This window comes from Cololabis saira, chromosome 4 (genome assembly GCF_033807715.1).
Source record: "Cololabis saira isolate AMF1-May2022 chromosome 4, fColSai1.1, whole genome shotgun sequence".
In the NCBI taxonomy this organism is placed as follows: domain Eukaryota; kingdom Metazoa; phylum Chordata; class Actinopteri; order Beloniformes; family Belonidae; genus Cololabis; species Cololabis saira.
In genome coordinates this window covers 27,637,479-27,664,982 of record NC_084590.1, presented here as the reverse complement: position 1 = coordinate 27,664,982, position 27,504 = coordinate 27,637,479, and the positions used below count along the sequence as shown (strand labels likewise).

The 27,504-nt window shown below is 39.5% G+C and overlaps 1 protein-coding gene across 1 annotated transcript; it reads right to left on the bottom strand.

Moving 5' to 3' along the window:
* Window positions 1-434: 434 nt before the first annotated feature.
* tlcd2 (TLC domain containing 2) lies at window positions 435-26,991 on the bottom strand. Its single transcript, XM_061719300.1, has 4 exons — window positions 26,411-26,991; window positions 25,227-25,309; window positions 22,338-22,420; window positions 435-3,896 (listed from the first exon to the last, which is right to left on the bottom strand). Exons 1-4 carry the CDS (start codon window positions 26,587-26,589, stop codon window positions 3,516-3,518), a joined length of 726 nt encoding a protein of 241 aa, XP_061575284.1. The 5' UTR covers window positions 26,590-26,991; the 3' UTR covers window positions 435-3,515.
* Between the last annotated feature and the right edge of the window lie 513 nt (window positions 26,992-27,504).

Sequence of the window (27,504 nt, the reverse complement as noted above, 5' to 3'; positions counted from 1 at the left end):
TAACTCTTCACCACTGCCACTTTCTCTGCAAATGCATCCTGAAATACTTTCACTTGTGCCAGCCAGCCACAGACAAGAAACCAAAGCATCGCTTGGAGACCTTGGCAGGATTGTGTTTAGAAATCTAAGCCAGACAAAAACAGCACAGAGCAGGAAAAGAGCTTGTTGATGCCAACAGCTTGTTAACATTATGCTATTTTATTAACACAAGGCAACATCTGAGCTTGCATGCAATGTTTTATTACATTAAAAAGGAGATTTTCTTTTGGTGATGTTAAGTAATTATGCGTATTAAGTGTCTTAGTTGCAGTAGACAGTGGTCAAGACGCTTGAATTGAGGTGAACTGAGATGGAATTCTGAGGAGGCTGACAACGATTCAAAATAGTGGCCACAAAGACAAATTTTCTAAAAACAATGCATTCCAATGCATAAGTTACACTCAATCAGTCAATGTAACACTGTCGATGTTATACACCAACGCTCTGCAGTAGAATAAACAGCAAATGAGTTGATATCTCCCTAGTTGAAAGTGAAGCTCTCTAAAAACCCAATACAGCATTGACTGGCACCAAAGTAGTATCGATGAGGTTTGTATTGATTTAGATATACTGATTCTACAAGTCAGATGCAACCACCTTCTACTGCAGGTAAGACTGTTACTAATATTTCACGCAATTCCAAATAATAAAAAAAAACCCAACCCTTTCAAGCACCCAGACAAAATAAGGAATAAATGGCAGCATACACGCAACAGGGTGTTAGCATTGCAGTGTTACAAAGTCATAGTAATAAACTTGCTTGTTAGAAATAAACTTCAAATGTCACCGCTTGTCTTCACTACACCCACAAAGCTGCCCTAAAAACAAGACGAACAAAAAAACTAAACAAAAACCGACAAACAAAACAAACGTGAATGATAGAAAAGAAATTAAGGAGATACTTCAAGCTCTATAAGAGGCTTGTACTTAGCTTTACAATAATAACCCCAAAAAACAGTGCCTTAATGTTAGTGCAGTAATGTTCAAAGTTTACTGCACACACAATCAGGGGAAGGATCAAGTTGTGGACCAGTTTCATGCCTCTGCATCAGCTCCACACAGCTTTAAACGCGTACACCAGAATGTAAATGTACAAGCACAAGGCTTCATTTAATCAGCAAGTACAGATAATCAGTTCACACACTGTTTCCAATGTGGGACAGCCTGGTATTAGGATTCCAACGTCTACAGATTTAAACTGATGAAAACTGATGAGAACAACAGCTCATTGTGAAAGACAGTGAGGGAAAGCAACAAAGGGGGAAAAGTGGCAAAACACCCTCCGACAACACGACTTCAACAACTATACCAGCAAAGAATCAGCTATTCTTTACCACAGGAAAACTTATTGAATATTGTGTTCATTTGATCTTTAATCCACCACTTGATAGTACAAATAAATTACAAAAATACACAATTAGCCAAACACTTATTACACACAAACATACATACAAAAGCAACAATTAAAAATGAAACGGCATCAAAAGGTTTCCGTGTCATGGGCGGGCAGTAATGCAATGGTTCAAGTTAAAAAAGAGACAGTAACCTTGCAGGAGTCTTGTCTTCAACAGTTTGCCGTATTCACAGATTTCAGAGCCGTTTGTTCCAGCCACCCCAGGAATAATTGCTGCATTTATTGGCATATTTCAAACTAAAGATCAGATGGCACGGATCTACAAAAATAAGGTTGCAAAATACAAATGTCTTGTGTGGTCTTGGCTGCACTGAGGTCACTGAGGCGATGTCAAGGAATGTGCTGTCCTCCACTGGCTAAAGGAAGCATGGCAGTCCGGGCCTGTCTGAAAGCTCCTACCGCAGACTGAAAGCCAACGCGGTGCACCATGGAAACGCTGAGAGCTGATGAAAATATTAAAAGGTCGGTTGTAATACTCTACTTTGTACATCATCGAGCCCGTCTTGCTTTCCTGTCATTTAAAACGGTTCAAATCCATTCATATGGGAATAGTAAAATATTTGGATGCCTGAAGTGACGACCAAAAATTCACTTCTAAGATGTGTCACTTTGGGGGCTACCTGGTTTTGAAAATGTCATTTGGTGAACTGTATAAGATCTGATAGGTACTGCGGCAACACATACTCACATCAGAGAAGAACTATCCAGCTCCACATCTTTATCCCTGTTCATCTTTGCATCATGTTGCATGATCCTCAGAAAACAAAGGATGGAGTTTTGCAGCTGATTCCAGCACCTAAATCTGACTGCTTTGAACAACGCTGTAAAGACTTTAAAAGGTTTAAAAGTGAACTTTTTTTTACCGTTTCTAAGGAAGTTTGACCAGATGATGTACAGACATTTCAGTCAGTCCACGGGAAATTGTGCCAACTTGGTTTAAAAAAAAAAAAAAAAAAAAAAAAAAAAAGGAGGCAATATATGGCTCAATGGAGATTTTGGAGCAAACTAATGCCACTGCGACCGACCTGTTGAACCATTTGAGGCAGAATCTGCTTTTAACTCCTCCGGGTTTTACTAACCTTCAGCCTCGATGCCAGATCACATTGACCATTTTCAGTATTAGGGTTTTACTGCAGATTTATACTTTCTACATAGCCTGCCATGACTGATCCCTGTTTTTTCTCAATTCTTTAATGATTAATACAAAGTATAACATTTTACTTTAAGTCATTTCCTCTTATGCACTTTTTCCTCAAAGTAAAATCAGTTTTATTTTATTCAAAAGCTGCTTCAAAATATTAATCTCAGTATTAATTATTCATTTATATAGTGATACGCAAAGCAAGGATTTATTGGATATCCACAGATTTTACTAAATAATACATTTATATACATACTTTTGTCATTCATAATGTTCTTTGCGTCGCTCTAACAAACTGCCCAACATAGAGCAAAGCAGGTGTTAGGATGAAGCAGAGTGTTGTTACTAGTTCTTTGAGGTAGCAGGCGGTTTTTAGTTGAGGAGATTTGGTAGAAAAACATTCACCTCTGCAGTGGGAGTGTTAAAACAAGGTTTGGGTCCCACTGATTATCTTATCCAGTGGCATTTCAGAGAAAACAGCATACTGCGTTCATAATTTATATAATGGTACAGTATACGAATGAACAGATACTGTATCATTGTTTCCAATGATGCTATACATGTGTTGGAGGGTTTGATTTATAAGCAGTGTCCTCACTTATCGCAAGCTACATTTTAGAGCAGATTAAGCTGAAACATTCGGCGGGACAATAAGGCATTAGGTGTCAGTTTACAAGGCCTCATAGTGATGGGGTGAAAATGAACACCAGCAGAGGGTCAAAAACCGCAAATGTTGGGAGGATGTTTCCTACAGCATAAGGGATGTGTGATCACAGGTGAGGCCATTAGATTACACTTACACAGTGCATGTACCTGAAGAGAGTGAGAGATGGACGTATCTTCCAGGTATGAGTACGTTACAAACAGGCAACACGGTACCAAATTTCAGCCACAGGGTGTTAATATGGAGCAGGAACAGTTCTACATCTCCTTCTCCTTCTTGGTCTCCCGGGTGGTGCTCTTTAAAAAGTCGCTCCTGAGCAGCCGACAAAAGAGAACAATATTCATGGCGGTCATGATAGCCATTCCCACGCTGCCCAGGGTGTAGGCCAGGAGAGGCACCTTGTCCCTGTTGAGCACCAGCCAGCGGGTCATCCAGGCCAGCGTGTTGATGCGGAACACCACGTACGTGCCCAGGTTGATCATGCTGTTTACGCGGTAAAGTGTGCTCGCCGCCATGTTGGCCATGCGCAGGTTCTGCCTGAGGTGGAGGAACACAGAGTTTATCTCCACCAACAGGGCCACGACGGCAAAGCCAACGTAGCGGCATGACATCACAGAGAGGCCAAAACAGGTGATCACCTACAGAGGAAGACAGAGAGGAGAAATGTCATAATAGTTGTGATGTTATGATGATACAAACCATGAGGCGATGACTTAACCTTTTTTTTTTTTTGAATAGTCACTGCTCCCATAGCTAATTTCTGCTGAGCAGTCCTTATGAAAGCTTGGAATGTAACTGGCATAAAACCTCCACAAGGTGGCAGTATCTCTATTCAAAAAACAGACCAGTAAATAGAAACTGCAAACAAACCGCGTCTGAGGACTTTACAGGGAAGAGTTGGATAGAAAAGGATTACGTAAAGTCTCTGGTGTGTTTTGATTGAGAAGAAAGGTGTCGCGGCAGGGATGCAAGGATGAAATCTAGACAAAGAAATCTGTTTAGCCAGCTATGCCAGGAGCAGGCTTGATTCAGTTTCAGTACACTTCTATTCACTGTTCATCATACAGCCTAAGATGCTTTGTTTACAAAAAGTTTAGGAGAAGAAAAAAAAGAAAAAGAATCAAGTCTTTGGATGGGGAATGAAATTACAGGAAACATTGTATTTGATGCAAAAGAGCAGCCTTTACCATCAGCTGAACAAGCTGCTTTTGTTAGTGCTTGTGTTTCATGTGACATTTCATGCTGCACACCGCTATCAGTTAGGCAACAGGACATGTGAGCAGAGTCATCAGTAGCAGTCCGCATTAGCCCTTGTTGCCCATGTTACATGAAGGTTCAAAGGTTTACTTTACTGGGCACTTTTATAACAAAAGCATACATCTATATCCGTGTTGGGATAATTGTATTGTTGGGCATAAAGACCACTCCTACATATAAACAAGAAAAAACATGTCTTTCAGGGGGAAAATCTGACCTGCAAGCATGAAGCTGAAACGTTCGGGACCACAAAGCCCAACTACATATTTCACAACAGGAGCATTTAATTTAAACTAACATAAAATATGAGCCGAAACCTACACAAACGAAGTGATTACAGTCTACGTCAAACTGCCTACCTCAGTTCGTAATGGCACATTGATGAGAGCAATCACATTGATTAAAGTTGAAGCGCTTTATTTAGCAACAAACAGCCGGCCTCATCCCAGACAGTTGAGTCAACACGGCAAAGGTTTTTTTTTCTTTTTTCCAAGCCACGTGCACTCATGCACACATATATATGATGTTCCACAGCTCGTCCCGTAACTGTCATATGTCGACTCTGTAAACTCATAGATGAGACCAGCGAGAGACTGAGGCAGGTAACAATCAATCAGAAGATTGGTGACCATTTGCAACTCATGCATCAATTAGTCGTTTGTGCTTTTGGTTATAAAGTTCATCATCTTCCCCGGGGCAGGGCTAAATACGTTTTTTAACTTCTCCCTGCTCCATTTCGAGCATGCAAAAAAAGGAGAAAAAAAAAGCCAGTGAGGCATGTTTTTGTTTATGATTGTTATGATTTATATTATACTGTATTTATCATGATTATTATTTAACTATTGTTCTTCGGTTTAAATATATATATATATATATATATATATATATATATATATATATATATATATTTTAGCATGTTCGAAATAAAGTTTTTCATTCATTCATTCATTCATCTTTCTCCCCTTTATTAAAATGATTGTTATTTTAAACAGACATTTTAGGGGCCCAGATGATAAACATATTTCTTTGCAGCACCTTAAAAGTAATCCTGAGTGCACAGTTCTGGCTCATACTCAAACATCTTTTCTGTTTTAGGCTAAATCTGAAAAAAATATCTAACCCAAAAAGCTTTATGGAGGACAGTCATACTTTGTTGATTTCTCAAATCCAGTATGTTGTGACTCGGGCGGCTGCAGACTTCGAGACTCAACGACACAACAGATGAAACAGATAAAAGTAGGGAGCAACTGTACACATTTTTATCATTTCACTCACAGGTAACATTTTTTATCATTTCACTCACAGGTAACATCTACTATTCACCAGCTGATGTTTACCAACTCTCTGATGAAAGTAGGTTCACATAAAAGTATCAAAAAGGCTCGTCATTCCTTACACAGGAGCTAAAACCCCCACATCACCCCCTGGAGGATAAAAATCCACTGTGTCAAGCAAAATCAGATTAAGAATCCTAGTTTTCCAAAAATCTGGCCCCAGAGATTCAGTGATGTACTTCACAGGTTAGCATACAAAGCCAGTGTTTTCCTCTGGCAATCACGGGGGTGGGAGGGGTCAAGTTATGAAAACCTCCCTGCATGAGAGCCCAGAGTCAAAACAGACGTACAGAAGCAGAACTATCTGGATCATTCCTTTTAACTTGAGTAAATACCTACTTACACACCAGCTTAGATCTGGCCACAGCAGCAACCGCATGAACCAGGGCTTTTTATCCTCTCAGGCTCATCCACAAGGTAATCTGATTTGGCAACGTTACACAAGATGGAACACAGCACAGGTAAAGAAATAGAATAAAAATCTTATCTTCCAAGTCTACGATAAGATAAGATTCAGTTACAAAAAAGTTCGTTATTTCATAATCTCATAAAGTAGGGCAGGTATGTGTGAAGCGCTTTCTAAATTTGGACCGTGTATGATTTACTTCCGGAGAAATTCTTGGAGAACACATAACATCTCCTACACGTGTCTGTTTATGGTGGTTGAGCATAATTTATTGGTGTTTGTACTGTTCATGTTGAGCCAATGACAGTCAACCGTGGCCTATAAACACGGATATGTAACAGGGCTCCAGAGACCCTCACCTCAGTAATATGTCACCTTTTCAAGGCTTTCTATGGTTAATGTGCAAGAAAAAAACCATAAAGCTGTGTGTGCACATAGTGACTGTCACTTTAAGACTGGATACCATCTGCTAAAAAGTCCTCATACGGCTGAACAGCTGGACAAAAAGGATCCTGATGATCTCAGTGAGCATGATGGAGCCTCTGCTGCCTATCCATAAAGAATAGGGGCCAACTTCCCCTGCCAGCACCGTTTCCAGCACCCTGTGTTGACGTTGACTCACAGTAATCCCCTGGATCCATCATGATGGAATTGACTCAGCATTTGTCAGACAAATCTCTGCTGAACCATGGCTTTTACACAGAGCAGCAGGGCCAGAACTGTCCATCTGGAAACTTTGGTAGTCAGAAACAAAACATGTGAACAAAGCCTAAAATTAGCACCTGCTAAGGTCCAGAGTCATGTTAAATTTGGGTTTTGCATTTAAAAAAAAAACAACATATACAAATATTGTGCCTGGTGTTTTGAGATTACATAATGTTTCAATGCAGACTGACATGGTGATTTTCATAATTTTACATTTCTTAGATTACCGATTGCTTTGTGCAAAGAGACACTATTAGTCAGGGTTAGCATTTTGATGGAGCGTGGAGCAGTAGGACCAATCAGGTTAAATCATTTATGATATTAGTCACTCTTTTACTCTATAAGGGAGACATAAAAACGTACAGTGGGGCAAAAAAGTATTTAGTCAGACACCAGTTGTGCAACTTCTCCCACTTTAAAAGATGAGAGAGGCCCGTAATTTTGATCACAGGTACCTGTATATCAACTAAGAGACACAATGAACAAAAAAAAGAAAATCCAGAAAATCACATTTTCTGATTTTTAAAGAATGTATTTGCAAATTATTGTCAATAATATTTGGTCAATAACAAAAGTTATTCTCAATACTTTGTTATATACCATTGTTGGCAATGACAGAGGTCAGATGTTTTCTGTAAGTCTTCACAAGGTTTTCACACACTGTTGCTGGTATTTTGGCCCGTTCTTCCATGCAGATCTCCTCTAGAGCAGTGATGTTTTGGGGCTGTCGCTGGGCAACACAGAGATTGAGATTGAGATCTGGAGACTGGCTAGGCCACTCCAGACCTTGAAATGTTTCTTAGGAAGCCGCTCCTTCATTGCCCGGGCGATGTGTTTGGGATCATTGTCATGCTGAAAGACCCAGCCACGTTTCATCTTCAATGCCCTTGCTGATGAAAATCTCACGATACATGGCCCCATTCATTCTTTCTCTTACACGGATCAGTCGTCCTGGTCTCTTTGCAGAAAAACATCCCCAAAGCATGATGTTTCCACCCCTGTGCTTCACAGTAGGTTTGGTGTTCTTTGGATGCAACTCAGCTTTCTTTCTCCTCTAAACACGAGAAGTTGTGTTTCTACCAAAAAGTTGTATTTTGGTTTCATTTGACCATATAACATTCTCCCAATCCTCTTCTGCATCATCCAAATGTTCTCTAGCAAACTTCAGATGGGCCTGGACATGTACTGGCTTAAGCAGGGGGACACTAAGCAGGGGGTCTGGTTCTGCAGGATCTGAGTCCCTGGCGGCGTAGTGTGTTACTGATGGTTCCTTTGTTACTTTGGTCCCAGCTCTCTGCAGGTCATTCACTAGGTCCCCCGTGTGGTTCTGGGATTTTTACTCACTGTTCTTGTGATCATTTTTACCCCACGGGGTGAGATCTTGCGTGGAGCCCCAGATCGAGGGAGATTATCAGTGTCTTGTATGTCTTCCATTTTCTAATAATTGCTCCCACAGTTGATTTCTTCACACCAAGATGCTTACCTATTGCAGATTCAGTCTTCCCAGCTTGGTCCAGGTCTACAATTTTGTTTCTCACGTCCTTTGTCAGCTCTTTGGTCTTGGCCATAGTGGAGTTTGGAGTGTGACTGTTTGAGGTTGTGGACAGGTGTCTTTTATACTGATAACCAGTTAAAACAGGTGCCATTAATACAGGTAACCAGTGGAGGACAGAGGAGCCTCTTAAAGAAGAAGTTACAGGTCTGTGAAAAGCCAGAAATCTTGCTTGTTTGTGGGTGACCAAATACTTATTTTACTGAGGAATTTACCAATTCATTCAGTAAAAATCCTACAAAGTGATTTCCTGGATTCTTTCCCCCCATTCTGTCTCTCATAGTTGAAGTGAACCTATGATGAAAATTACAGGCTTCTCCTCTTTTTAAGTGGGAGAACTTGCACAATTGGTGGCTGACAAAATATTTTTTTGATGCACTGTAACTGTATTTTCTTATTTCATGTTTAAACCAAAAGATGCAGAAAGGGATTCAGTCTCCAATGAAAAATCAAAAGGACAAGAATCATGTTATCATGTTTGGGTTCCCAGCGGCAGAGTCACCTCCTCTGTGCTTTGAGCCATTATTTCTGTGGATATATCATATGGAGTGGGTGGTTATCAGATGGTAAAAGTGAGGCTCACAAGGAACCAACCCAGTCTATGACCTCATTATTCCACCGTCAAACAACGTGCAATCAACAAGCTGAAACAAAAACTTGCCTATACTGCTACTTTTATATATTCAGAAAAAGAGAAATGCAAACAATTTAAGCACAAATAGCTGCTGAACACTGTTGTACATAATAAAGGTAGCCAAAAGAAATACTAAAAAGAGCCTAGTGGGCAATTTGTTTTACTAAGACTTTTCCATGTTCAATGAGAATTTTTTTATCCTAATAATCATGCAGCATTGAAAAATTACCTCATACTCTACGTTTACAATATACATACTTGTGTCAAATCCACACAAAGGGCAGAAAAACAAAAGGCTTTGTTTGTTCATGCATCTTCCTCCCCGTGGGCTCAATTAGACGTTCTCTAAACCCCTGTGAGCGACCTTCACCTGTTTTAGCTTCCAGGGGGAAACTGAGTGTAAAGATGGTGGCTGGGTACGGTTAATGGTAATGAGAGCGAGAGAGCACGTGTGAAAGCTGATACTGTATGAAGCTCTGTTGCGGGGGTGGGGAGACGAAAGAAATCCTCAAACCTTTTAACTTTGAGGATTGCAAGAAACAAACACCTATAGCCAGTGGGGTAAAGGTCATATCAGAAACAGTGTGATGACAGGTATGAATAAACATCTACATGCGAATGAACATGGAACCACCCAGGACCAGATCAACCTGATAAAAATACATCATTGCAATGGAAAAGTCTTATACCTGAGAAGTAAAAATGTCTATGTTGATGTACAAGCCTAAAGCAGACAAGTGCTCACATGCTTGCTCAATTGTTCCAGAAATAATCTTTGGTCTATGTATACAAACAATTTATTTCTAGGTGGGTTACAAAAATCATATTTCCTGCGTTAGTAAAGCCAGATGTACACTGCTGGTCAGAAGTTTGAAAACACCTACATTTTTGCAGTTTGTTATTGACATTTATGCATCGTCTCATTGTGCGTAGAGCATAAACTATTGACTTTAAAAAAGAAAGAAGAAATCATGGAATCAATTTATAAACCAGAATGTCTCCCAAACTTTTGATTCACCAACGTTGTCACGTTTGTCAGAGATAACAGCTGGCTGGCTTTCTTTTCTGCAATAGAAATCAAATATTCCTCAAGAAGTTCTTCCCAACTCTGTTGCAGAGGTTTGTATACATGTGTGACACTTGTAGGCTGCTTTTCTTTCACTCTTCTGCCCAGTTAATCCCAAACCAGGCGGACCTGGTTCAAACCTGGAGACTGAGCTGGCCAGTTCATGTTTCTTTCACTCTTCTGCCCAGTTAATCCCAAACCAGGCGGACCAGGTTCAAACCTGGAGACTGAGCTGGCCAGTTCATGTTTTCAGGCTTATCCAAACCGTTACAGGTGCATCTGCTCAGCGCCCTCAATCCAGCCTTCACCGTTTGCAGGTTTTGGTCGGATTGTAATTGTTTCTTTTATTACTCACAAAGCAAACATGTCTGCCACATATTTGCAACTAAAGCAGACCAAACATTGGCATCCAGAGAGTATACTTTAGTGAACAGTCTTGCTTATCTAAAACAAAGCTTGGCTTCTTGTTATAGTCCTCACTTATTTCCCCCCACCCCTCTACGGCTGCTCTGGACTCAAAACCAGAAAAACCAGCTGGTCACTTGCTATCTGGCCCAGTTCAAAAGGGAGAATTTCAGGTCTGGGACCTGCACAACCTTTTCTACCGGACAAAGCAAGCGTTGAATGATAAATGATGCCATGTGGTAAAAAAAAAAAAGAAAGGAGAAAGTACAGGAAGGTTAGGGAGGGAATAGTCTCAGAGTTCACAGCCAGTCAACAGGGTCAACACGCTGGTGGGTTCCAGGCTTTACCTTTTTCATGCCAGTTTGGACACAAGCATGAACATGTTTCTTTAAAGCAGCACAATGTAACTTTCAGCTTTTGTTGAGTTTGGCAGCTCCTTTGGACAAAAGCGGTAGAGCTTTACCAGTAGTGTGAAAGGGTTCCTACCATGCTCCTCAAAGTTACATAGTGCCAGTGAAGGCGATACAGACCCCTCAGACCATGACAGAGGTGTCATTAAACCTGTTGGAAGTTGATGTACCATCACAATGACTCTGGAAATATTATATTAAGGTGGAAAAGTTAGATCGTGCTGCTTTAATGGGTTTGAAATCCACTGCAAACATGTATGTTATATCCCCCCCCCCCCCCCCCCCCCCCCGAGTGTGCTATTATGGCTTCAAATATTTGCCACAGAATTTGAGTTTTTACATTTTATAGGTCATATGAATCAATTACCACAAAACCAATGTGCATCATTTTACTCAAGCTGCAATAATGAGCAGCATGAAAAAGGGAGCATCATCTCTCCCAAAAGAGCAAATAAACTAACTGCTGCTATCTACTGCATACCACCGTTGCCTTTTAGTGTGTTGCAGCTTTACTACCAGCCTGCTTCAACGTCTAAGAAAAACTGAGGATTAAACAAAAGAAAACAACATTCTCTACATCTGAACAGTGAAGCTAATCTGAAGGTGTCTTTATCCTGCAATCTCTCTGCAGCAGGGGACCAGCAGGAGGTGATGCCTCTGGTTGCAAAAAGAAGAGACTGTAGTGTGCATTTAAACCAAGCAGTTGTCCCGGACCTCTAAGCACTGAGATCCCAGAACAACAACATATCTACTTGAGGTTTTTCTTTTTTTGGGGGGGTTAAACGTGCAGTTCAGGTAGAACACCGAAGTGACATAACACCGAGCTGGTTGGGGCTGAACGAATGAAAATCCCATCATAGTTCACTTCTTTAAGGTCATGCCAGTTTGTTACTGTGAAGCTGCTAACATCAGGTTAATAGGCTGGTCTTGGTTTGGAAAACAGCTTTCAGCATTTATCTACTTTCACAAAGAACTGTTCAATGTGTTTTTTATTCATTCACATAGTACTGCTGTGAAAAAGCCAAAAAAAAAAATGCTTCCCATGCAAGTAGGTTGAGGATCACTGCTAACGAAACTTTAGCATAGGGAGAGGCCATGGTCTGAACTAGAAAGCTCTCCAAATTTGAGGTTTGTCTGACACAGTTTGTAACACAGTCACCCATGGCAGCTCAAAATATGAGCTCAAGAAATAAAAAATAAAAATCAAGATTCAGATGGCCACAATGTCAATCTTTTTTTTTTATATTATTACTATCTTTACAAAAGCAATCTATTTGTTGGATGGTTTTCTATGATGTTGCACAGGAAGCCTGGGGACATTTTACACACTCAAAAACAAAAAAATAAGAACTTGATGGTGGTTTTGGGGAGGGAGGTTCAGGAAGATTCACCTTTCACTCACCCCTCTCATCAAAAAAGGTTTTAAAAAAAGAAAAGGGTTTCATCTTTTGAGATCATAGTTCAATGTGTCACCCTGGTTCGTCCATAAATGGGAGTCAGGCAAAGAGAATGATTTAGTGTCTATTTAAGTCAAAACGCAGATAAATTATAAGCTGACTGTAAAATTACTTTGCAAATATATGTTACTAGAGCTAATACATTTGAATTTCCATTTGACATGAGAGGTTACGGCTGCAGTTTCATTGATTATTTAGCGTTCAAGTGTCTTCACTTGCATGTTACTCCCCGACCTTTTAAGCACCTAACTACATAAACGCTGCTACACTGACTGAACAGGCAGCTGCTTTAGTGCAAGTCATAAAGAGGCAGGAAATAAGATAGTGAAGTTGACGTTTTAGAGGCCTAGGTGATAGGTTAAAAAACAAATGAGGTGGTGAGCAGGTGAGAGGGCCTTACAAAGGCTACGGTTTATGACATAAAATGGAGGGAAGGGTTTGTCCCCATACATTTCACACAGAGCAAGTCCAAAGTTTGAAAAGGGAAACGGTCTAATCTTGAGAACTGAGAGATGGTGGTCTTAACTAAAATCATGCGGCTGCTGTTAACGCTGGTCAGATGACAGCAGCACAGCAGAGCACTTTAGCTTGTCTCTGTCACAAACATCTGATAAGAAACTCAACAAATGTGCATAGACGCATGTAAACACACCGTAAATATGGTCAATCAGTGTTGTGCGGCTTTTCATTTGTAGGAATGAATGGGCTACTCAGATGAGTTAATGCATATCTTTCCTCTTTTCCACATGCAACCTCATTCACGTGAAGTGAGTTTGTGTGACTGATTGGTGACTTTTGATAAACTGTGCAATGTCTCCAGTGTGCCTTGTCCATATTTTAGGAGGAGGGAAGGAAACATAATACCTGCGCTTTTTCAAATCCATCATAACTTTGAAGCACTAGAAAGCCCTTGAGACCACGTGTCATTCCCAGTAGCTGTGTTGATATGCAATGTATGGTCCTTATTTTCTTTTTTTTCCCTTAATAATAATAATAATAATAATAATATTATTGATGATGATTGATTTCTATCTATCATCACTTCTGTATTTATGGCAGTCTGGTTCCCTCCTCCACTGCTTATCTATTAACTACCTCACAATATAACTAACTACCACAACTAGTCACAATTATAACAATAACTAAGTACCGGACTCTGCATTGCTGCAATCTCAAACTTCATCTACACACCCCGTACAGACCCCTACAAACATTATTCTTTGTTTATTTATTTATAATCTTTATTTTTGTTTACTTATTTTACTTTATTTATTTATTTATTTATTTTTTTACTTATTTTGTTTTGCATGTACCATAGTCATGTACTGGCAGCACTTTAACATTTACCTATTTATTATTATTTATCATGTACCACAGCAGGTACAAAATAGCACTACAGCACTTTAGTTCTCAAACCATTCATTTCCCCAGCATTATTTTTATCGTCATTGACCTCTATTGTGAATGCATATGCTATGTGTGCTATATTTTTTTTTTTTTGTGATTGTTATTATTGTTGTTGTTTGTATGACTTTTGCTGATTACATCTGGCAGGGGGACTACCGATGTAAACCAGCCTATGGCTGCAATCTGGGTGCATCTACATTTTTTAAATGCTGATTGATGTACATTGTCCCTTACCAAATAAATACATTGAAATTGAAATTAACACTTTGTCGTATAATACAGTGTTTATCTGAAACACGATGAAAGAGAGAATATAGACATTTGCAAGCGTCAGTCAGAGGCACCAAGCGTAATGAATAAGTAATAAGGCAGTCATGATGACAAATTATTGCATTTCTTTTCTGAGGGGTTAGTTGTGAGAGTCAACTCAATTCCTACTGTGTGTTTTTACAGCAAATATGATCTGTAGCCCGAGGCTCCAGAGAGTTAGTTCAACTTGGCACCTAGATTGGAAAGACTGAAGACGTATAGCTCAAACAGTTTCTGCTCCCAGACATGAAAACTATGATTTGCCATATCTAGATCTACTTTTTGGACAGATTTAGAAACAAGTAATTTATCAGCATGCAGGTTTGGCGTCCCTCACACAGATGGGTTTTAAAATATTTATACCAAGATTGTACTTTGTAATGAAAGGGCAGATACTGGTGTTAATGAAACCTCATTCCAAACGTGTCATAACTATTCATCAAAACCAAAAGTGTTCAAAGTCTGAGACTGTGAATGATTTAAAGAAAAAAAAAAAAAAAAAAAAAAAAAAAAATATATATATATATATATATATATATCCACGCATATGCAATTTTATTTTGTAGTGGTTTAGAGGTTTATAGCAATCCTTCCCCCTAAAGTTAAGGATAACACACACCACACCCCAGTTGTGCCACATTACAATAAAATATATTTAATATCATATACACTTAGACTCAAATATACCATTTTTTTTGTTTAACCCATACCAGCAAGATCCCCAGAAAAGAGAAAAAAACACCCACCCACCACTGATAATTGTTGCAGTAATGTCAGAAATGTAAAGATCACTATAAAAACACACAAACCATAATAATAAAAAAAAAGTTAAATTTTTCCTATGATAAAGGCTGTTCCTATGCTCTTGCCTCACATGCTTACACACCCAACCCCATCGCTTTTAAAATCCTGTAGTTCAAGGTCATTGGGTGTGGCACCCGGGGACAGCACCTTGCTGTTAAAACTTGCAGCTTGCTATGTGTCAGCTGCACCATCCTCTAAACTGGATGAACACCTAAACGAACAGCATTCCTGGTGGCTTTGTGAACCGGAACCAAACCAATGCCTCTTTTTTTTTTTTTTTTATTCAGGGCCCTCTGCTTTTGAAGCCTCCAGGCTCTTTGACAAGCAAGGCGCAGTTCTGTATGAATGCATTAACTGTGCTCTTTTCTTCATTTCTGCAAATCTTTTTTTGCATATATGCCTTCAAAAGGTTCATTAAAAAGAGAAACCTTGAGTGCATATCCTTTTCCTTTACTTTAAATCCCCAAACAATGCTACCACTTCAGCTTTTTCCTGTCTTCAAGGTTTGTATGGATATTAAATATTTCTCATTTGAGTGTTGATTGCAAAGGCATCCATTACACATGCTTTCTACACTCAAAAGGCAAATAACAGAGAAATTAATGCATTTCTACAACTGCATAAAATATGCAAATGTAAACTCGTATAAAAATAAATAAATAAAACAATGCAAGATTTGCCGTTTCTAGCAGTGCTGCTCAGCACACCCATCTGTTGGTGGATATTTTTATTTGATGTATTTGCATTGATAAGAGTGAATTCCCTCTAACCCAGAAACAATGGACAAAGAATGTCTTCAAGAATAAGACATACCATGAGATGATGAGAAGGGAAAAAAATAAAAATAAGATTCCTTCACACACACACACACACACACACACACACACACACACACACGCACACACACACACAGACCAGATATAGCACTACTATAGCACTGAGGCTCCCATTGGTTTGTAGACATGTGTGGGGGGCGAACAAGCTGCAGTGTAGGTGGATGTGTGGGAATGGGGGAGATATTTGGAAGTCATACCAGGATATGGGGTTGGAGAACAGAGCAGTGAGTGTGATATATGGAGTATGGCTGCAGCACAGAAATGTTCTGAGGGGGGAGCAAACATTTGCAGACGCCCTCTCAGGAAGCTGGAGTTTTGTGTGAATATGTGTGTGTGTCACTCAAGGGAGCTGGAGGTTCATGTGGAGACCAGATGTCTATCCAGCTGTGTGGATACACACAGAACAGGAGAACCCACAGGGTTTCCACTGTCACAATATTTCCTGGTTAAAAAAAGGCCATATCATTTGCCATCATTATTCCCAATATGTGGAATGATACTGTTGCCTTTGTGTTGCTTAAGTCGTTTCAGCTCTCTCAGCTCTTTGCTATGCTCACATCTAACCAAAAACAGAGTATCAAACAGTGCACGGTAAGCACACTTGATGTTGACACTGGGCACGTGGAGAAATGACCCTCATTCCATGTGGTGTCACACCAGAGTGTGGGTCAAGGGGAGGAGCAGCCTGACCCACAGATAAACCAAAGTTACTTCAGGACTTCATAGACATTTAGAACAAAGTGGTTAGACTAGCCAAAGTAAAGAAAGACCTGATTAACTAAGTGACACAAGATGCTGTACAGGTTTATCAGGTTCTAGCGAAGTTTCGAACTATCTGTGACACACTTTCCGTGAAACTAACGACAACCATTCATGCTTTGAAATGTGACATTCCTCGATGGCTACGCGAGTCTGCCTCAAACTCCTCCCATACGAAAATGGGGCTCAAGACGACTGGGAAGGCGGTTTACCAGGTAACATCCACCGGTCGAAGTTGGGGAGAGATCCAAACACACACACAAAATAAATAATAACAGGAGCAGTCTCCTTTTGAAGTGGCTTTTAGCTTTAAAAAAAAAAAATACATTCCAAAATTTGTGACTTGTCAATTGGGTTCATCGTTGCAGCTCTGGAAATAACAGAATGCAGATCAGAAATGATCCAAGCTGTTTTTAAATCCTAACCCATTGATGTGCGTGAGCAACGAAAGTGTTCCATACAACTAGTCTCGGTATAAATTATTCAAAATACTGTATGCTTGAAGAGAAAAGCAGAAATTATTACCATTACTGTAGAACCCACTGCTAAAGTAAACAAGGAAGAAGAGTTGGCACAAAAATTTAAAGAGCCAATTAACCTGCAACGCTGAGACTAGATCTAATGTTTGGAAGCATGCGTGCAACATTTACTAACAACAGTAGCAGACACACTGAAGAGCGTCAAGTCCCTGCAATTGACAAGCCAAAGAGGGATCAGAAGAACTAAACTGAATCTGGTTTCTACTGTGTGTCAATGATTACATTTTCATAAGAGAACATTAGACATAGCTTCTGTTACTTGCATTAGTTCTTTCCTATTGGAAAAAAAAGATTATTTGCCTTTCAGCCTCTGCTTGGCATCCCTCTCACATTTCTCACATTTATTAATTACGAGCTCACCATTTCCAAAAGTCCTGGGCAAATGAGGCCAAGGGGCGATTTTTCCCCCTTTTTAATTACCAGAACCCGTTAACCACTCAATTATTTCAGCGGAGGCTGTGCAAAAAAAAAAGTATCCATCTTATTCTACCACCCACCCAGGCCTGAACGTTTCTTAACAATATAAACATACAGAATGAATACTAATTTGGTATTTAAAGTCTTAAGTCATAAGTGTTTAAATAATTTCTGGCACAATTTTTAGGTCTTTCCGAAGGAAGCACACCGTTACAGGAGACATGAAGTGAGTGTGTGGTGGAGCCTGCGTTATTGAGACGCCGTCAGTCAATAAAAAGGGAAAAAGAACCTTCCATGGAACGTTTGACTGTTATTTCTCCTGGGCTGAGACAACAGAGATCAGCAAATCTCTTGTTAGACCGCATGCTGGTTCTCTATGCCTCTTTGCTTGCGAACTAATATGAAAAATAAAACGCTATTTTTTCCAGGTCTAAGGTCTTATGTGACAACATTCTATCAAAAATAAAAAAAAAAGGTCTTTAACACATTTTTAAGTAAGGCAAATACAACTTCTGATAAAGAGGAACACATATTACATTGTGGCAATATTGATTTAAACAAAAAAAAGAAAAGAAAAAGGAACACTGTGTAAAAGACTAAGTGCATAGGAAATAAGAGAATAAGTAGCAGCTTAGTGCTACTGATCAAATGCATTTGATTAACTGGTCATCAAGTGTAACCACCTCTAAAAAAAGCAAACGTTTTAGAGTTTGTTGGTTTGGAGCATTTAAGTTACCAGAATGCCAATATCAAAAGACAGAAGCAGTGATCTTAGATAGATTATTGCTGCTGTCCATCAACCTGGAAAGGTTACGAGATAATTTCCAAACAATTTGGACCCCATCTTCCAAAAGTGGAAAAGATTATTCACAAGTGGAAAACATTCAAGAAGGCTGCTAATATTTCCAGGCACTGATATCCCAGGAAGTTAACTCTAAAATAATTTTTAAAAAGTCCAACGCTCAGATGAGTTAGAATAAACAAAAAAGCTGCATTTCAGCCTCCAGAGGTATCGATCAGCATGTTGAATGTTGAAGTTTGTCAGAACAAGTTAGAAAAGACTGAAAAAAATCGAGTTGAGAAAAAAAAAAAGTTGAGTTGCAAAGTTGCTTCTTAACAAACCACAAACCCTCTGCAACAGTTTCCTTCCTGAGACCCAAGTGGATCTGTGTGGCCATAAAGCAAAGCCCCGTATTTGAAAACCAAACAGCCTATCAGCAAAAACAACTCACGCCAAGTATCAAGCATGGCTGTGGAAGGGCGATGATTTGGGACTCATTTCGAACCACAAGACCTGAGCAGTTTGCATGAAGTCCTATGTATGCCACATTTTCCTTTAGGCAAATGTGAGAACATCTTTCTTACAGAAATAGGATGGGAAACAAGCTAATAATCACAATCATACCGAATATACAAAAGAATTTAAAAAAAAAAAAAAAAGAAAAAGAATTGAAATTTTGCAGTGGACCAGTCACTTAAAGTCCAAATTGACTGAAATGCCATGTTGGGACCCCCAAGAGAGCTGTGTACACAATAAGGCCCACAAACATGAACTGAAGCAATGTTGTCATAATACTTCTCCAACTATGTGAAAACAAATGACGACTTGGTGTAATGGGGTGGTGTTCTTCCGCAGATGTATTTACCTGGTTTTAGAAAAACATGGCAGAGGAGCAGATCATACTTTCATACCAAGTTCTGATACGCCACATTCTGCCTGAGCAGGGGAAAGGATTTCAGTTTCGTTGTTAAAGTCGGGCTTTGCTTGTGCTCATGTTTGGCTGATTTAACAACACATTTCTTTTCCACTGTTGACAGAGCATAGAAGATTTTTCACATGAGACATCACACCAGATTATTTACTCTCAATGTTTGTTCATTCACAGATAAAGTTTTATGTACATTACCTAACCAGAAGGGGGGGGGCAAGCTAAGGGCACACCTGGATTAAACAAGGCAAACTGATAAGAATCTCCCACTGGAAAAGTACTGGAGTCATTTATAGGCTTACTGTATAATAGCAAAAAAAAAAAAAAAAAAAAAAAAAAATCACATCTAACTGGTACAGTTGGTAGTTTCTCTGTCTCTAAACTAGTCAAAAGACATGTCCTAGTTATGGAAAATGTTACTCTGTTTCATGAGGATCAAATTATTATTATCCAGATTTACCCTGCTTGTAAGTAATGGATCCATCAGGGTAAGAAGAACAGCAGATGAGGAGATAAACGCATCATGACTGGTGCCGACTGGTGACCAGTGCTATGGTCTTAGTTTGTTCCAGAATGGCCATGTTTTACCGGTAGATTTGTTTGGACAAACAGTGTAAAGTGTAGTGTTTAGATTAGTATATGTAAAAAACATAATGCAGCTCAGTAAATAACATTGTTTCAATGTGTTTTTTTTTATTTTTCTTTCAAGCTTGATTGGATACTAATGTTGTTACTACTGGAGAAAAAGATGGGGTGCAGATTGACTAGAGAGAAATCCCCCACTCCTCACTGTACGACTAGCTGGTCTTAACTTGGTTCAGTAGTAACTCCCCAGGAAAACTCCTGAAAATTCAGACAACCAGCATAAGCCGATCAAAAAGATTTTTTTGTAATGCTTAATTAATTCCCTGAAAAAGACAGAGGGGAAAAAAATGTTATAAAAATCGTAGTGAAAAAAAAAGAGAAGAGCCAAATAAAGCGACCTTACAACAAAACTTAAGGGGGAAAAAAAATAAAAAATTTAGAAATTATGTAACAAACAGAAAAGAATGAATGAAAGCCTTGATGATGGTACAATAGGGCAACTAAAGGAGTAAAGTTGAGGAGATTTAGTTCCCCGGGAAGCCCGGAGAACCATGTGAATGTGAGAGAAGACCGCCCTGAGCTCCAGTCACCACTTAAAGCCAGCTGGCTTCCCCAAAGCACCCATTCACTGGACCTTCAGGAAGTGAAGGAGAAAAAAAATGAAAAAAAGAGGAAAAGAGAGGGGTCATCTTTTCTTTGAGTCTATTAGTCCTTTGCCAAAAACCAGACTTTCTGGAGTCGGTTCCCAAAACTGATACAAAATGACTATTAGCATTTCCGGCACTAGAAAATTGGCTCTTACCAGACATCATCTATCGGTGTTGCAATTATCCACAACACAAAAAACAAACTTCATACAAGCACCAACAACTGGTGGAGAAACTCACAATATATAGTTTGTTGATAAAAGCACAAATAGACCTTTTATTTTTCAACTCAAAGTCAATAACCAACTAATATTACAGGTAAAGCCGGTTGTTCCAGTGGTCGTCATTCCTTGTATTTGTTGAAGGGAAATTCCTATGACTTCAATCATCTGACTGGGAAACTCGATAAACGTGTGTTCTGGTGGATAAAAATGTCTCTTTTCATGCGTTTGTAAAAAGAAGACGTTCCAATCAACATTTAAGAGTAGGAATCCACAACACTTTAGATACGGAAGTGTGTACAAAGAGTAAATCAGTTTTCATACCCACTATTAAAATATGTCTTTGTAAAATCTGAATATTAGGTGACTCAGATCACGGCTTTGACAACGCACTGAGAATCCTGAAACTGGAAAATTAAAACTCACCTTGTCGTAGATACAGTCATTTTCAATTCTGAACTTGTTTATAGCAAGACATAGAAAAATAATCATATCCTTACCAGGTCTTAGAGCGAATTACATACAACTTCTGATGAATAAAAAATTATATACTTCTAAGATCCATCAATCCTTTTTTTATACCTATCTTATCATGTTCAGGTGCACCAGTGGTTGGAGGAGAGTTTATCCCATATCATATCATGCTTGCAGACTCTCACACCTGCAGACAGCTAAAAGTGCATGGTTCTGGACTGTGGGAAGAGGCCAGAGAAAATCCAGGTAGCACGAGGAGAGCTTGGAAACTGCAAACAAACACTATAAGCGAGATTCAAATCAGAGCCAGTGGCCTGCTCCTTTTGAAGAAACCACAACACTGCCATGCTGCCTGATCATAAGGCCATTTCCAAACCTTCCTCGGACTTTGTAAGGACCAGGCCATGGTTTTTAAATTATGTCCTGATAAGTAAGAGCAAAGAAATTAAAGGGCTGGGATTACTTTTCACGTGACTGTAGCTCTCTTCAGCTAATTTTAATTTACAAACGTCTAACTGGAACATCCACATGATGTATAGTTTCTTCTTTAAACTATAAACCGAGTGTTATCAAGGCCATTGACCGGATTTTCAAATTCCACAAATAAAAATATTCTTAGACATTTTCATAAAAAAATTAGATGTGTTAACCCACTTGAGTAACTCTAAACACAACATTGCTCAACATCGCAGCCTGCTGAGCATCATTATGTCATGACGAGGACTGGCTTCCAGTAGAATTTCATAGTAACTGCTGAGCAAAAAACTGGAGTCGGGTGGAGTTCAGCATTCTGAAGAAGGGAAACAACGTTGAATGCTTGAGGGTGGGAGGGCTGTCACACTGGATTGATTGTCCTTTTGTTCCTCCCTCACTTGTTGCTTATAACAAGACAAGTAAGACCGGCATTCTTTACCCCCTCCCTCACGTGTGCTTCTGACAGGTGTGCCAGTGCATAATCTGAATGTCATAAATACCGTATATTGAAACCAAAACTCCGACTCCTTACAGCACATTTTGTAAAAAAAAAAAAAAAAAAAAAAGAAAATATTAACAATTCTGCAGTCTGTAACGATAAATGTAAACTATATCTCGCCAGTCTATAAAATATTGGACCAAAGCTAATTTTCCAGTGAATGAAAGACCTACCACAATGTGATGGAAGAGGAGCTCCCAGGACTGGCTCAGCTTCTGGTTGCGGAGCATGTCGAAGAAGTCATAGATAAAGTAACCTGTGAAGATAAACAGCATTTGGCAAAGGTTTATTTCATCTCTTGGTTCAGCAATTCATTAATTAACCAAAACTGAACAGATTATTTTGAAAAGAGCAGGCTTGAGCTAATCAAGTGTGTCGGGTGGGGGGGCTGCTTCCATGACGACCCCGATGGCAACTAGGATGTCTTCTTGGAGTGGGGCTATTCATATCCACAACCCCCAGCCCTCCCCACCAACTGTATCCATAGAAACAGCTTTTCAGAAAACTGGAAAAATAATGAAAAGATGAGGATGGGTACGGCATGGTATAAGGGAGCTTCGGTCTTTTGGTGAGGCTGGAAAACGGGACAACAGGACTCCTACTGATATAACCACGCAGAGCCCCCCCCCCCTTTTAAAAAGAAAAGAAAACGATATACCACTTGCTGCAGATAATTCGAGCCATTCATGCAGTGCATTAGCATTATTTAGTCTCCATGTAACAGCATTGACAGTGGTGAAGGGGAAAGCTTCAAATCAATGCTGTCAGGGTTGAGTTTGGGTCAAGCTTAGTTACAAACAGTCAATCGGAGCATGTGACTTCAATAAATAAGGAGGACAGCCAAGTTGCAACCTTCATCTTGTTTTTGTGTTTTTAAAAAGTATCTGTCTCAAATGTAGAATACAAATGCAGCTTTCACAAAGTATGACTGAGGAAAAAGAAGAAAAACAGATCTTTTTTCCCTCCTAAGACAGACACTTCTTTTCTTGCAAAATGGGAATGATGCCAAAGTAAAAGCCCAGGCTCTGTACCGCTAATGTCCACGCTGAAAAGAGGACAATCAGACATGGCATGACTTTTAATGGCTACTAACCAGAAAAGAAGAAAGAAAGAGAGAATGAAAGAGGGAAAGATAGATAGCAAAAAGTTGCTTTTTTTCCCCTCTCAGGTTAAGATCCTCTATCGACTGGCATGTTTACATGAACAGGCCTTTCCATTATTAAACCACTTAGTCGAAGCACATGGTTTCAGGCTGATACATGACTCAAATCACTACCGAGATGAGATGACCGTTCTACTTGATTTAGGACACCTGGGAAAGTCCGACTCTGTAACTGAGGCTCATTGTTTTGCAAGTTTATACCTAGCTTAGCATTATTTGTACTTCTTTATAACCAATAAACAATCTTTAAGCACTAGAGGGAAAACTATCAATTGATTATATGGATGAAACATCACAGGTATTATTCTTTGGACTTTTAGCAACACAGAAATGTCAAGCTTCAAGACGGATGTCAACAGTTTTACACACATAAACCATTAGTCAGAGTTGTGAGACGTTCTAGAAAATACTATGGAGAATCATTTGTGGCGGATCACTGTGAGGTTAACAGCAGGGCAACAGAATAAGGCTGCACAGACGTCTTCTCAAAACCTGCTGAGATCTTCAGAATCAAATCACATTTCGTGTGGGGGGATTCAAGAGGAGCACTTGTGTGGGTCTGCGACTCCCCTTCCTGTTACCACTGGCATCTGATGTGGACAGCTTGCATAAATCAGTGGTCTTTTTGCGCATTTACAATCTTGGTGATGTCACGAGCGTAAGGGGTTACGCCTGGTGCCTGGGACAGACTATAATGCCCCTCATTGATCTTCACATACCAACACTGCTCCTCGCTTTGCCAGCCTCCAGGGCTGGGCTTCCTGAAAGAATGTCAAGCATCCCATTCTCTGTGAGCTGTTGTTGCCCGGCACAAATCCCCAAATTTTGTGGATTTAAGGAGCCTCATGTGCCACTATTTGCGTTGGAATAATTGAAGCATTAGGGAGAGAAAAAAAAGAAAAGAAAAAAAAAACTGTGCAAGTCGCTATTTTAAGAATGTGGAGCAACATGTTCTCGTAGGTTGGGGAAACCATAATGAAGTTAGCCAAAATCCAATTTATACAAATTCATAATTTGGTTTGCATATTGATGGAAATATTCCTTGCAGTCTGCACTGAGAAGTCCAGGTGCACATTAAGTCTCAATATAGGACATCAACTTCACCAGAGCTCGACAATTTCCTTCATTTACTCCCCAGATATGGTGTCTATATGTAGATCATGGCAACACTTTCTGGGCCATGTGATTGCACATTTTTGGTAACCGCAATTGCCCAAAAGCTAGCCCCAAATTAAGTAGGTAACAAGAATGCATGATATATTTAAAGTTATGTTTCTCACAGTGTGATGCAGCAAGTGCTCCTTGGAAACATTTCGCTCTAACTCCCTTCTCTTTAAATGGGGCACATCATGAAAATGAAACAACATGGTTATTTATGGTATGGACTATTCCCTCAGTATAGGAATAGCCATTTGTAGCTGTCAGCTGTCAAAACTACTCGAGTTCCACTGTAAAGCAACTGTTTCACAGACCACAAACAGATAAAGACCTCTGCTTCTGTTCACCTTTCCAAAAATTTGTTTTAAAACTTGAACGTTCAGAGAGCGCTAACAAAACAGTTAACTTTGGACGGCAAGATAGGACAAAAGGTAAATTATAAACATTGGGGGTTAAAAGATTTCTTCCATAACACTTTTGACAGCTGTTTTGTGTGCTGGGGTTACTATGGCAGCAGTGATAATAAAAAAAAAAAAAAGTAATCTGGTTCCTGAAGTGGGACCAGAATATTAAAGCTCATTATAAGTACAGGAACGTGATGATTCATAACAGGAGTCCTAGTGGCTCCAGTAGAAAATTAATAAATGAAAATTCTCTTTCACCATAGGACATGTGCAAGTCCCTTACTCATAGGATGGTGGCGGTATATTCAATCACAGTAAATAGAATTGCTGCTACTCACCAATTGAAAACGACACCAATGCATGAGAAAAGGCAGAGTGAGTCTCTATCAGATCCTCAGCCATCTGTGGTTGAAGGAAAAAGCTGGAAAGGTAAACAGGAGATACAGAAAAATGACCGTTTGAGGGAATTTGACAACACCTTCACACTTTACTCCATACGTTTCTGAGAAATTGTGCACGCAAGAACAAGGCATGCAATAGGATTCTTACTACATCACACAAAATCTGTTCACATCTAGGTTTTTCAACAAATGAGATAAATATGTCATAAAATATTTAAAAAAAAAATAGTAAAACATGAATGAATTACAAAAGCAACAACAGAAACCAGAATCCGTGCTTGCAGAATTAACTTCCCTAAATCAATATATTTTCAAAGCAGATTTCGATTTAATTAAAACGTGGACAGAACCTACTGTTGGTCGAGTTCAGGAACGAAAATCCCGGGGGGGACAGGGGGGACAAGCCCCCCCCCATTAGTAAAGCTGTCCCCCCCTAGAATAATTTGAGACAGAATTAATAATTTTGGAACAATGCAGTAGTATTTAGTAGTGATGGACCAAAATGAAAATTTGTGGCCGAAACCGAAAATAATAATAAACAGTAAAAAATCATTAAACTCAAAACAAGAGTCATCACCAGAAAAATAACTTATTTGACAATTTTCACCTGTTTCAAGTAAATTTTCACTTGAAATAAGTAGAAAAATCTGCCACTGGAACAAGATTTATCTTCTCATTAAAAGCAAAAAAATCTTCACTTCCACTGGCAGATTTTTCTACTTATTTTAAGTGAAAATCTACTTGAAACAGGTGAAAATTGTTGTTTTTTCCAGTGATGAGTCTTGTTTTAAGTGTAATGAGATTTTTTTTAACTAAAAATTAGACATTTTAACTAGAAATAAGACAAATTTTCTTGTTAAGATTGTGGGGTTTTGCAGTGTATTATGTCAGATGTGCTGTATTATTGCCACCTTCCACCTAATACCATTGTTTTGTATTACTCTAAGAAAGGTCTTCTGCCTGTTTGCGAGATAGAGTTGAAAATGTCAAAATGCTGTATTAAAGGAAGGCTAAAACTTTTATTCCTTGTCCCCCCCTGGATTTATTCTCTAAAATTTTACTGTTTATTGTCCCCCCCAACTATGAAACGGGATTTTCGCCCCTGGTCGAGTTGAACTTACCAAAGCACTGCCCATACCGCCGTGATGAGACTGTGCACGAACGATGTGGAGATATTCCTCCATTTCCACGCGTTCCTGCACGCAGATTCGGGTATGGGCAGGTTACCGACCCCGGAGTTCACCAGCCGAAAAAAGCCGATGGAGCTGCCGGTGGTGATGATCACTGAGCTCAGCTCCATGCTGGAAATGTTTGTCCCGAGCGAAGCCACGCACGACGGTCCGCGATGCGTAAAAGCGGCGGAGCCCAATGCGCACCAGACACGCACACACACCTCTACTTGTTTGTCACAGCCGTGGCAATCACGTTAACATGCCGGTGTTTTCCCAATTATTTCCGATGACCCGAACTCAGTAAAGCTTGAAAAAAAAAAAAACGCTCAGTTCACGGTTGGCTTCAATAGAAAAGCAAAAAGGGAGATACTCCAAATAATTTTCTAATGACACACACTGTTAAACTGATTCAGATTTGTTTTTTCTTCTTTCACAATCCCCTTTTTTACTGACAGGTCAAACCGGTATAAGTGGACGGTGCGTGTAGGCGTGAGGTCTTGTTGACAGTTGTGAAACCGCCCTTTTGTAAAACCCCATCCCCTGCTTGTGTAACTTTTTGACATCAACAGATCCAAACGCGGCCTCTCCCCGCCCTACTATGAAGGGGCGCGGCGTGGAGGGGTGCGTTCAAGGCCGTCTGAAACGCCAACTTCACTGATTAGTCCATGGGCCAGACCAGATATCAGCAGTACTCGAGTTGTAAAGAAAGAATCAGGGGGGGTGGTGGATTTTATCATATGGGGACAGATAATTTGTGCTGATTACAAATAATATAATATATTACAAATAATAGCACTGACCTAAACACCTGCAGAAATACTGCAGGAATGACATAGCAGCAGTTAAATGCAGCCTTCTGTAAGCTTTAAATATCCACTAGGGCTTACATCAAATACATCAAAACTCAAAAATAAAGTTTTCTGAACTCATCAATATGCCTCTGTCCTTCACAGGATAAGTAAAATGGATCACTGCAAAAACTCAAAATCTTAACAAGAATATTTCTCTTATTTCTTGTTAAAATGTCTCATTTTAGTAAAAAA